The sequence below is a fragment of the Hemitrygon akajei genome, chromosome 8, assembly GCF_048418815.1.
Source record: "Hemitrygon akajei chromosome 8, sHemAka1.3, whole genome shotgun sequence".
Lineage (NCBI taxonomy): Eukaryota > Metazoa > Chordata > Chondrichthyes > Myliobatiformes > Dasyatidae > Hemitrygon > Hemitrygon akajei.
The window spans coordinates 109,627,951-109,641,548 of record NC_133131.1 but is presented as its reverse complement, the minus strand read 5'-3'; the positions used below and the strand labels follow the sequence as shown (position 1 = coordinate 109,641,548).

The 13,598-nt window shown below is 41.0% G+C and overlaps 1 protein-coding gene across 2 annotated transcripts in view; it reads left to right on the top strand.

The window, feature by feature from the left end:
* LOC140732153 (contactin-associated protein-like 2) overlaps positions 1–13,598 on the top strand; it is a 1,811,541-nt gene that overhangs the window by 1,698,526 nt on the left and 99,417 nt on the right. For both annotated transcript variants that reach the window (XM_073054373.1, XM_073054374.1), the window contains exon 20: positions 4,058–4,191. In XM_073054373.1, coding sequence (XP_072910474.1) covers positions 4,058–4,191 — 134 coding nt within the window. The remainder of the gene's footprint in view (positions 1–4,057; positions 4,192–13,598) is intronic.

The following is a 13,598-nucleotide window of genomic DNA, read 5'->3' as shown; positions in this document are numbered from 1 at the left end:
TCTGTATTTCACTCCCATCATGATCTTTTTACCCTTGTAGTTCCTTAGCTCTATTCACAACAATTCAATAACCTTCTGACCCTATGTCACCTCTTTCTAATGATTTAATTTACTTTTTTACCAATAGAGCCACACCGCACCCTCTGCTTTCCTGCCTATCCTTTTGATACAATGTGTATCCTTGGACATTAAGCTCCCAGATATATTTTTTCAGCCATGATTCAATGATGCCTGTAACTTCATACTTAACAATCTGTAACTGTGCTACACGTTCATTGACCTTATTCCATATAGTGCACATGTCAAAATATAACACTTTTAATCTAGTGTTCACTCTTTTTTCAATTTTGTCCAACTTTCATGTTGCAAATGATCCTGTTGGCTGCAATTTTGTCATATCATCAGCCTTCCCTTGCCAGGAGTCTCACTACGCAATGCCTCCGTTTTTGTACCTCATCTTCAGCACTTTCACTCCAGTTCCCATTTCCCTGCTGAATTAGTTTAAACCCACCCAAGCAACTTTATCCAGCCTGTCCACAAGGATATTGAACCTTCTCGGGTTCAGGTGTAACCCCTCCTCGCTTTAGTACAGGTCATACCTTCCCCAGAGGAGATCCCAATGATCTATAGCATTGATGCAACCATGAAGAAGTCACACCAGTGGTTCTGCTTCACTCAGAATCTGAGGAGATTTTGTATATCACCAAAGACTTGCAAATTTCTACCAAGGTACAGTGGAGAGCACCTTGACTGATTGCATCATAACCTGGTTCGGAGACTCCAATGTAGAGAATTGCAAGAGGCTGCAGACAGTTGTAGATTTAACCAGCTCCCTGCTATTAAGGCACCTTTAAGAGACAGAGCCTCAAAAAGGCAGCATCGATTATTAAAGACCCTAACCATCTGGAACATGCCCTCTTTGGGTTACTACCATCAGGGAGAGTGTACAGGAGCCTGAAAACGCACACTCAGCATTTTAAGAACAGTTTTTTCCCTTCCACCATCAGAGTTCCGAACAGTCTGTGAATTCGTCAACACACCCTCATTGTTTACCTTTTGCACTATTTATTTATTCTGTAGCTTATAGTAATTTTTATGTCTTGCACTGTACTGCTGCTGCAAAAGAACAAATTTAACAACATATGTCATTGATAATAAACCTGATTTTGATCTGCATGCAAAGAGGAACAACCAGAGATAAAGAGAAATAGGGCAACCCAATATATCATTAATCCAGATTATACTGTTCTGCGTGGCTCTAGTACAGAAATACTGAAGCATTACAGCATGATTTGTTCCTACCTGCTTCCTCACTAAAGAAAATGGGGTTGGTTACAATTGTTACATATAGAACATACTGGAAAACTGGATCAACTTCTTCTCTTATCACAGAGAGAGAAGTTCCTGAAGAGAACTTGAAAGCTTATGGGCAATGTTGACCCAAAATCTACTTACAGGAAAAATGTATCTGCTGGCCATTTTCCCAAAATAGTCGACGCAATTTAGCCAAATTCTCATTGCTGTAACTCCCCTGTGAGGCCCAGGATATAGTCCAGTGGAAGCCTTCAAACCCTCCATGAACATTGGCAGTGTGCAAGCAGCTTTTGAGATTGCAAATACAACAAGGTTATCATTCCTCATCTGTAAGAATACCCCTTTGCTTGATAGGTGGAGAGCGAATGTATTGATAGTTGATTCCCAATAGCTCAATAGCACAAGAGCTGTGCACTACCAGTTTTTCTTAGGGACATGCTATACTAAGGCAGAAACCAGTTGTTGCTAGAAGATCAACAAGTTTGGAAAAGAGGCCCAGTGCGTTACCCAAAACCAGTTGGTCTTTCAGCAGAGAGAATGATCCTTCCTGTAAGGTACACTCTGTGTTACAAGAGTACCTGTTATGGGATGAACTCACACAAAGTACAACTTACACAGAGCATGTAGGGGAAAGAAAAACTGCAAGGCCCCTGCCAGAAAAGCATAATACACTGAGGGACAGAGCAGATACGTATTTTAAAATAAACAACCATTCAATAGAAAAAGAGATTAATTACAAAATCTCAAACAATTCCTAACATTGTTAATCTCCATGAAATGTTCATTTAAATAATGCTTTTAATTCAGTAAAGTTATATTTTATGCCTTAGTTAATTAAAGAAGGTATTCCTTAGATTTACTCAGCTACCTTTTGGGGTCTGTGCACATAGTCTTCAAAGTCATCTGACACGCAGTGTTTCTCAGTTCCTGACTATTTATTGTGTATTGCTTCAGCCTGTTTATTTTCACATAATACATGACTTCATGTGTCTCTTGATAACTCTATTTGTAATTTTTCTGCCCACCTCAATAACCATTTATATTTTCCTGTAGGTGACAGACAGGTTTGTTTTTGCTCTCTGTCAGCCATATGGATAATATTTCTCTGAGACTGTTTCTCCAATTATCTATTTGTAGTTTACACTTACCCCAAATCAGTTCAAAGTGCCATTCCCTCATCTGAACATTTCTTTATAAACCCAGAGGCGCTTTTTAAATGGTTTTTTTGGATCTGTTGTTGTATTACAAAAGGATGTAGCAAATATCTAGCAGCTATCTAGCTGCGAAAAATGTGGGCTGCTCTGATGTGAGAAGAAATGTTGTACAAAATACACCAGTGACAGAGACAAGTAAGATCTGTTTAATGTGTGCTTTATAACTTTATTTCAATTGAAAGTATGTTTCTTTCCCTCCAGTGAGTACTGGCCCAGAGTCATCAAACACTCCTCATATATTAACCCTTTCATTCCCGAATCATTTTTGTGAACCTCCTCTGGACCCTCTCCAATGCCAACACATCTTCTCTTAGATAAGGGGCTCAAAACTGCTCACAATACTGCACCTGTGGTCTTAGTAAGCCTCTGCATCACATCTTTGCTCTTATATTCTAGTCCTCGGGAAATGAATGCTGACATTGCATTTGCCTTTCTTACCACCAAATCAAACTGCAAGTTAACCTTTAGGGAATCCTGCACAAAGATTTCCAAATCCATTTACATCTCTGATTTTTGAATTTTCTCCTATTTGGAAAATAGTTGACTCTTTTATTCCTTCTACCAAAGTGCATGACCATTTACTTTCTTGCACTATATTCCATCAGCAAGTTCTTTGCCCGTTCCTCGAATCTGGCTAAATCCTTCTATAGACTCCTGCTTCCTTAATACTACCTGCCCTTCCACCTATCTTTGTATTTTCTGCAAACTTGGCCACAAAGCCATCAATTCTGTCCTTCAAATTGTTGATATATAATATGAAAATAAGTGGTCCCTATACTAACTTGTGCAGAACATCACTAGTTATAGGCAACCAAACAGAATAGGCCCTATTTATTTATACTCTTTGCCTCCTGCTGTCAGCCAATTTTCTATCCATGCTAATATCTTTCCTGTAATATCATGGGCTCTTAACTTGTTAAGAAGCCTCATGCACAGTAACTTGTCAAAGGCCTTCTGAAAATCCCAGTAATCAACATCCAGTGACTTTGCCTATCCTGCCTGTTATTTCCTCAAGGAATTCCAACAAATTCGTCAGACAAAATTTCCTCTTAAGGAAATCATGCTGACTTTAGTCTACATTATCATGCACCTCTAAGTACCCCAAAACCTCATACAATAATGGACTCCAAATCTTCCCAACCACTGAAATCAGGCTAACTAGCCTATGATTTCCTTTCTTCCAACTCCTTCCCTTCTTAAAGAGTGGAGTAACATTTGGATTTTCCAGTCCTCCAAAACCATTCCAGAATCCAGTGATTCTGAATCAAGAATCTAGTTCATCCTTTCACTGGATACATTCACAGTATCAAGAGATGATCAGATGGAACTTCCACCAATTTTAAACCTCTCTTGCAGATGCTGCAAGGCAAGTAGCATTCACAGTTGTCCAGGTGCATTGACGTATTTTATCTTTGAAAGAAATGTTAGTCAAAATTGTGCGTGTACTTGTAAGTTAGAAAGGAAGGATCTTAATTCCTTCAAACCAGAGCTGGTAATCCATACTGAGAGATCCTCTCATTTTTTTACAGGAAGTCTGCAAATTCGATATAACCTTGGAGGTACAAGGGAGCCGTACAGAATTGACCTGGATCAGAGGAACTTGGCTAATGGACAACCGCATAGTGTTAACATCAGCAGACGTGGAAGGGAACTACACCTTCAGGTAAATCCTTGTAAAGTGGCAATGAGATGTCTTAAAAATTAACTTGCAAATCTATATGCTAATTCTTTCACATATATGCAAGTGGAGCAAAGCAGAATTTTTTTTTCATTTTTTCTAAGCTTTCAAGCATAGGATTGCTTGAAGTAAATAATGATAATGGGCTACAATGACCCTAAAATACGGTTTTAGAGCATTCAGCTTGGAAGTTCTTGGTGCTAAATTGGTGACTAATAGACAAACAAACGCACATGTGGACCGCACTATACCAGTAGCCATTTTAGGAAGCCTATTTTCAATGCTAAAATTGGTCCTTCTGAAATAATGCAGAGCAGGCAGACTGTGACAGTAGCTCAGCCAGCAGAGTTGACACCAGATCAGCTGAATGGAGTTTAGCGCTCAGGCTTGCATCATATGAGTGTCTCAATGTCTGGGCACACTGTAGGGGGATCATTAACGAGATGCTGTTCAGTTAGTTTGGGCTGTTGGTTCACCTCATCTATTATTTGGCACTTCAGTACTCCTTAAAATTCCTAAGGACTGAAAATGATTGGAAGACAAAGCGAACAGAGCTTGTCATAAGTAGTTTCTTCATAGAAAAACATTAAGTTGGCATTCCCTCGTGAGTACAGCATAACTGATGGAATTGGCATCAGCTACACAGAACAAGATAAGGAGAGTTAGAGGAAGTCTTTCAGCAAAAGACAGAAACCCAGGCGCCTCAGTGAGGACTTCCAGACACTTAAGTAATGGCATCTTCTCTCAGTTATTCAAACCTGTCCAAATCAGATCAGGGAAAGAGGAAGCAAGTTAAAACATTAAAAAAAGGAAGTTTTTGACAGATGCTGTGATGTCAATGACACATATAACCTGGAGGAACTTACACAGATCAGGAATGAAATGAATAAGGAAATTGTGAAAGCATGAAGAAAATATTGGCAGGCTAAAATAAGCAAAGCTGAAAGATATTTTATAAGTTCGTGGATAACAAAAGAAAGAGTATTTGACTCCATAATGGTAGCTTGCCTGTTGAAGTGAAATATAAGTAAAGTTCTGAATTAGTATTTTGTATTTGTCACCACAAGCAAAAGTGTGTGCATGCTGTAATATGTGGGTGTGATGCTTTCATTTGTACAATGTTAATGAGGGAATGATGAGATAAGAAGGTTAGTTCTGAATACTGATAAATAATTTGTTGATGGAGGAGTTATGGGGGCATATTGTTTCCTGGGTGAAAATAAGTTTGTGGATTGAGGCCTTTATGACATGAAAGGCCATTTAATGTCTTACATCACTCCTGCCAGATTATCGAACCAGATTAAGATGACACACCCCAAATTGAATCGAATCCAGTTTGTTGTCATGTAGGGTAGGATAAAAGCATAATTAAAACATGCTTGCAATAGTGTCACAGGCAGGATAGACAATGCAGAGTCGGTGTATGTTGTTTACTTGGATTTTCAGAAGGCCTTTTCAGAGCACATGAGGCTGCTAAACAAGTTGAGAGCCTGTGGAAATTACAGGAAAGATATTAGCATGGACAGATTAGCTGACTAGCAGAAGGCAAAAAGTTGTAAGGAAAGGGGCTTTTTCCGGTCGGCAGCTAGTGCCTAGTGGTGTTCTGCAGGGAACAGTTTTGGGTTCACTAGTTTTTGCGTTATATCTTAAAGATCTAGATGATGGAACTGATGGATTTGTAGCCAGGTTTCTGGATAATACAACATAGTGGAGGGGCAGGTAGTCCTGAGGAAGCAGGGAGTCTGCCAAAGGACTTGGACAGATTAGGAGAATGGACAAAGAAGTGGCAAATAGAATACAGTTCATTTCCAGAGAACTAGAATATAAATGCAACGATGTAATGCTGAGACTTTTTAAGTCTTTTTTTCAGATTGCATTTGGAGTATTGTGAACAGTATTTGGGCCCCATATCTAAGAAAGGATGTATTGGCATTGGAGAGGGTTCAAAGGAGGTTTATAGAGGGGACATGGAGAAGATGCTTCATATAGCAAGGGAATTTAGGACCAGAGGATGTAGCCTCAGGATATAAGGATGTTCCTTTAGCCAGAGAGAAGTGTATCTGTGGTTTTCACTGTCACAGGTAACTATGGAGTCCATGTACAAACACACTGGAGGAACTCAGCAGGTCGGGCAGCATCCGTGGAAACAAACAGTCAATGTTTCGGGCTGAGATCCTTCGTCAGGACAAGTCTCAGCCTGAAATTTTGACTGTTCATTTACACGGATGCTGCCTGACCTGCTGAGTTCCTCCAGCGTGTTTGTACGTGTTGCTTTGACCCCAGCATCTGCAGTGTGCTTTGTGTTAACTGTGGAGTTCAGTAGTTCCACTTAATATCAGAGATTGTGTACAGTATACAACCTGAAATTCTTACTGTCCGCAGACATCCACTAAAGAGAAGAAAAACCTCAAAGCATGAATGACAGAAAAAAAGTAAGAACCCCAATTTGCCCTCCCTGCCCCTGCACAAGCAGTGGCAAGTGGCATCAACCCTCCCCCCACTTATTCTAACATGAAGCATCAACATTCCCAACACCCACCGTGCCAGCAACAGCAAAGCCCCCAAAGAGAGACCATGGTCTACAGTCCATCAAAAACTAACTGTACACTCCAACATTTTTGACATCCCACAGGCTCTCTCTCTCTCTCACTAACAAGATATTGCTCCTTCCACAGCAAGAGGGGAGACAACAGTTGCTATTTTGATGTTACAGTCAGTCTGAAGCGTTGCTTTTTATTCGAGTTCCCCAACTCGAGCATCAGCAACAAACTCTCCCTCACCATCGAGACAGAGAGATAGAAAGAGATCAATCACCGAGTGCAGAGCCTTCCGACAGCCTGTCTCGGTGTCTTCAATGTCCCAGCTCCCACTAAGCTTCCGTTGGCGACATCAGCAAGAATTCATGTCCATAGGGCTGCGTGAGGCCCCAAAGGCACCTGACTTCAGACCGAACCTGGATTTATCGAAATGCGGTCAACTGACGAGCTCCAAGAATGGGAACATGCCACCATGCAGAACTGCAGTTTGAATGTTGCTGGAGATCAAAGTCCTGACAGCAGTCACAGCCACCCTGGAAAGAAAATAGACACATTAGAAAAGGATGAGTTTAACTGTTTCGCTGAAGAGCAGAGAGAAGTTGCCCTCTGGTGCCATCTTTAGCTCCACTAAGTTATTGGGTATATTTAAAGCTGAGGTTGATAAGTTCATGATAGTAAAGGTGTCAAAAGTTATGGGGTAAAGATGGGAGACTGTAGTTGAGAGGGAAAATTAAGCACTCATGATCGAATAGCAGAGCAGACCCATTGGGCCAAATGCCTTAATTTGGCTCCTATTTCTTCTGGTTTTATGGACATGAGGGGTGAGGCCTCTGGCAATGTGACTCACTGAAGCTAATTGGGCAAACCATCAGTATCAACAAACATGCTAGATTAACTCAATGTCTCAAGCAGCATCCGTGGGAGGAAAGGATTGTTGACATTTCAGATCAGCTGAAGAAGAAGAAAACTTCTTCAAATTCACCATACTTTAACCTCAGCCCGAAACATGAACAATTCCTTTCCTTCCCCCAGATGCTGCTTGATCTGATGAGATTTTCCAGCAAATTGGTTGTTGCTTCAGTTTTCAACAACTGCAGTCTCTTGCACCTCCAAGCTGTCAGTGTCCTGGGAAGATTACTGATCCAATACATTCAATGATTGATAAACAGAGAAAGGACCAGATGCCAAGGCCTCAGAATATAAGGATGTTCCTTTAGAACAGAGATGAGGAGGAATTTCATTCGCCAGAGGGTAGTGAATCTGTGGACTTCATTGTCACAGATGGCTGTGGAAGCCAAGTCATTGGGTATATCGGAGGCGGAAGTTAAGGGATTCTTGATTAGTAAGGGTGTCAAAGGTTACAGGGAAAAGGCAGGAGAATGGGTTGAGAGGTGTAATAAATCAGCCATGATGGAATGGCGGAGCAGACTCGATGGACAAGTGGCCTAATTCTGCTCCTATGTCTTATGGTCTCATGGAGAACAGGTGAAAACTGAAATGAATACAGGCAGCAGCTTGATGAACATATTTGGAATCTGAAGTCCTCATTGAATTTTGTGATAGCCAGAACACAAGCAAAGCTCAGGAGCCTGGCATTTCACTGCTAAATGTGATATCATTGCATCCCTTACAGTGAGCTTATCAGTTTTTCCATTTCTATGTCATGGTCCTTGATATTTGAAGCAATAAAAAAGTCACCTTGTTGCAGATATTCCCTCCTCGCACTACTAGTTTTGGAATAGACATGAAATTAGGCTATAACCATTCTAAATGTCCTTGAACCTGGCTCAACTCCTTTGCTTCCATCCATTTTCTGGAATTGTCCTTCCAGCTTCTGTATAAAAGAAGCTGAAAATGAGACTGTCCCTAATGCAGCACAATTTTACTGTATGTTGCAGTTCTTAATTCTAAATTGTCTGAATATAATACTAAATTTATACAAAAAAAAAATCAATGAAGAGGATAGTATATCATGTAAAATTCCCAGAGGACTATGGCAAATAATTGTCTCCTCACTCTCCAATAACATATCAAATGACTTGATTCATATTAGTTCTTGCAGTTGTCTATAGGTTTTACCAGGACATGTGCAATTTCTAACTGAGCAATAATAAAGCTGATAACAATCCTATTATCATTCTGCCATATACCATATATCTTTCATTTGTGTGGATTTAGAATCCATATTAATTTTGAGTTTAAGAGGCTGAAGTGTTTTAATCATATCTTAAAGCAATTACTGTAAATAATTTTACAATGGCCAAATGTATACACCTTAGCAATGATTACTTTGTAAACACAATTAAGTACACCAGTGTGGTATGCAGTAGTTTATTTGAACATTGACGTTTTTTATGATAATGTGTGCTGGATAAAGCTGCACTCATCTGAATGTGAATGTAAATGAGGAATAGGAAAGTACTTCTTCACCTCCTAACCAGCCCATCACCTCCCTCTGGTGCCTCTCCCCCTCTCTCTTTCTCCCATGGTCTACTGACCTCTCCTATCAGATTTGTTCTACATCAGCCCTTTACCTCTTCCACCTATCGCCTCCTAGATTCTCACTTCATCCCACATCTCCCCTCACCTGATTTCACCTATCACCTGTCACTTTGTACTCCATCTCCTACCCCCACCTTCTTACTCTGGTTTCTCCCCCTTCCTTTCTAATCCTCAGAAAGGGTTGCAGCCTGAAACGTCGACTGCTTCTTCCTCTCAATGATTGCTGCGAGACCTGCTGAGTTCTTCCAGCATTTTGTGATTTTGTGCGTGTTGCTCTGGATTTCCAGCAACTGCACAATCTCTAGTGATTATTATTGGCAAGGCCCGTATTTATCTTCATCTGCAATTGCCATAAAATTGAGCTCTTTCAGGGGAAGTTATGAATCAACATTGCTACCAAACTGGAGTCTCATTTTTATCAGACCAGTAAGCAGGGACAGTGGACCATGGGAGAAAGAGAAGAAGGAGGGGCACCAGAAGGAGATGATAGGCAGGTAAGGAGAGGAGAAGAGATAAGAGGGGAGTCAGAATGGAGACTGGAAAAAGGGTGAAGGGAGAGAGGGGAGAAATGACTGGAAATTAGAGAAATTTTGTGAATGTTACCCTTACAAATAAGGTCTACGTGGACACAGTCACACCACATCCATGTTGAATCATTGAGCTACCTGCTGTACTTGCTACATCAAGAAGCACGTTATATAAATGAAGTATTTCCTGGTCTCCTGTAGTAAATAGGTTTTAAATAAAGAATGAGAACCAAGCACAATGAAGGAATCAGTTCCTGAATCAGAATGCATTGTGACATTGCTCATGTAATCAAAAACCACTGCATGCATTCAACAGCATCTAACTGTCTTCTTGTAGGTGTCCTGCCTGTTAGCTATGGAAATTATAGTCCTATTAAGCCAAGTAACATGTTGAGAATTTGTAACTGTGGCTCTCATCGGGGTGGAGGAAAAGATTTAAAAAGTCTCTCCCAATATTATTGTTTTGATGCAAGCTGTCCTAAGACATTAAAGCCCAGCATTTTAAATGAAGTCAGCATCATGGCTCTGCAAGTTAATAGTTTTTTACTGGAGTGGAACATGATGGTGAGTGTTTCTCAGCTGAAATGCATCACTTGAGATTATAACAAATTTTATTTAAGCATAATATTTTGGCTTCTCGGTTTAATATTACTTTATATATACACCGTGACAATTAAAATAATTCTTTGGATCTGTAGAGCTGAAAACCTGTTTCTTAAAATTAATATTCAAAATATTTCTCAGCAGCATGGTATGGCCATTGTGTTTGCCATCCACAAGGTGCACTCCAGCATCAAACTAGTAGCCCCTCCCAAAGCCGCTAGCTCTATCCTCTAGAAGTATAAGGGCAGCAACCACATGTGAATGTCACTATCCACATACTGTCTCCAGATTATACCTCAACCTAACTTGAAACAACACCGCCATTCTTTCATTTTCCCTGGGTCAAAATGCTGGCACACCCTGCCACCAGCACACAGACTGAAGCTGAACATGAGCACGGCTCACTAGCGCTTCCTCAAAAGAAATTAGGGAGAAGTGATAAGTGTTGGTTTTGCCAGTAATCTCTATGGCTTGTTCAAGAAAAAATATGTAATTGATGTGCAATGGTCAATTTTCAGCTTGGTTAAAGTTCAAAATAAAATTTATTGTCAGAGTACATATATGTCACCACATACAACCCTGAGACTATTCTTCTGCAGTCATACTTAGCAAATCTATAGAACAGTAACTGTAAAATAACTGTGCGAATGCAGCAATAAATAACAAGCATGAAATAACAATATATTAGCGTCCTTAAAGGAGTGTAACTGTCCCCTTTTGTTCAAGAGCCTGATAGTTGTAACTGTTAGCATGACCAGAGACACCACACACCCCGGCCACTCCCTGTTTGACCTGCTGCTGTCCAGCAAAAGGTTCAGGACACTAAAAGCCAGAACAAATAGACTGAGGAACAGCTTCTACCCCAGAGCTGTGGCCTCCACCACACCACTCCCACAGAACAATGACTGAAACTGTGAGCAGACACATGCACACACAAGGACTCAAATACTTGCACTAATGGCACTTTGTGTATTACTGTGATATTCTGGTGCTGCTGGAACTTATTTTCTGCTACGTATCTATTTAATACTGTTTTTCTATTACTGTCTTGTTTTTATCTCCCGCTTTATTTAATTGCCTGAGAGGAAGACAAACAGAGTTTCTTTGTATCTATGTATAATGACAATAAAGATCATTCATTCATTCATAGTAGTAACTGTTCTTGAACCTGGTGGTATGAGTCCTCAAACAACTGTACCTTCTACCTGATGGCAGCAGTGAGAAAAGTGTTATTACACCATCAGCCAAGTGTTCAATCTCCCTCCTCTATGCTGGTTCATCACCCTCTTTAATACAGCCCACAATAGTGATGTCATCAACAAACTTGCATATGGTTTTGGAGCTGTACTTGCCTCACAGTCATAGGTTAGTCCACTGAAATAGTGCAGAATCACTGTGTGGAGTTCATAGCAGAAATCACTTGTATCAAATCTGGCACTCAAAGTGACTGGGCATAAAAAACACCCGCAATGAGGAACTATCTTCTCTAAAAATAATTAACTGTGTGAAATGTCTTTATGAGATCTGCTTGATTGTTTGGTAGATACAACAGCAATGCATTGGATTGTATACAAAATTCTGAGGGTACACGTAGGGTAAATGCAATCAGGCCTTTTCCACTAAGGCTGGGTGGGACTACAACTAGAGATCATGGGTAAAGGGTGAAAGGTGAAGTGTTTAAGGGGAACATGAAAGGAAATTTCTTCGCTCAGAGGGTCATGAGAATGTAGAATGAACTGCCAGAGCAAGAGGTGCATGCAAGCTCGATTTCAACGTTTAAGAGAAGTTTGAATAGGTACATGGAGAGTAGGGGTATGGAGGGTTATGGTCCCAGTGCAGTTTAATGGGATTAGGTAGTGTTACGTAACCTCGTAACCAGGTAACTTACCAACAAAGATAGCGGGATCAGCTGAGTCAGATGCTACTATTTTCAAACGTTTTATTCAAAAAGGGGCACAAACGTATGGTTAATACAAAACATTCAGATCATATACATCGTCAAAACTCAATCTAAAACACCGGTGTAATAATAATCAATCAGAAATCAGCTCTATAGTTGTCTAGGGGTAATACTGAGTCCAATTGAAATATAAAGAGTCACTCAGAAGTCTGCAGGCTTTTCCCTTTTGGGAACCGCTGGGGTTTCACGTTGTGGAGAGAGAGATGGTTGAGAAAGGATAAACACTTGCCCGTTGTCTTTACAGAGCAAATCCTTGGAATCAGGGGAGCAGGCTTCCCCGTTGTTAGTTAAAAGCGGTCTTCCGATGGTTCCAGCCATAGATTCAAAAGTCGGAATCTAACGCACATGGCTTCCTTCAAAATGGCTTCCCGCTCCCACGGGAATCGGTATCGTGCTTCCTTGGTGTCTCCTTGGTGCGTCTGAGGGTTGTCCCCCCCCTCAGACCCTCCTTTATACTTCTTCACGGGATCGCAGGTGTCAATCAGGTTGCAGGTGATGCGATCTCTCTCTCAACCAGCCCACTTTGCCCGAGGGCTTTTCACGTGGGCTCCATGAGACAATAGTCAATGTCGCCTTTATTCTGCTTCTCGGGAGAACGTGATCTTCCGCACGTCTCCCTCTCTCTCTCCCATTTCCTGTGTCTATTCAGCACGTCTCTCCCCCTCGTGGGTCAGTTGACCCCCCCTTGACTAGGGCTCTTGCGATTCTCACAAAGGAGGGGGCCGAGGTCATAACACCTCCCCCCATAGCAGGTTTTTTACCAGCGGTTAAAAACAGGTTGGTACAGAACTTTTTTTTTTAATCTACATTCTACACAAGCTTTTCTCTTCACAGAATGTACCGTTATACATTCAAGTCAGTATCTAAACAGGTAACAAGTACAGTGCCCCTTTCTTTAATACCTTAACCTCACGTGCCATACTAAAGTCTGGTAGCATCAAACTTCAGCTTAATAACCACCTTATTTATTTATTTTCTTCAGCAACATAACTAAGGGGGTGTGATCTTAGCTTAGGTGCATCTACAAAAGTTTATACAAATACTAATCGTTTCAGTCGTGGTATTTCACCGGCAGGTCTCCCAAGGGGTGGTCTTTATTATTCACAGGCTTTGGCGCGAACCCGTACAACCGGCGTTGTGGTTTACAAAGGGCATTTCTATTACCCATCGCCTTTTCCCGGGGAGCCCCCCCCCCCCCCGTGGGGACTGCGAGTAATTTGGCAAGGTACTCTCCCGCCTTTCCTTCCCACAAGGGTTATTCTC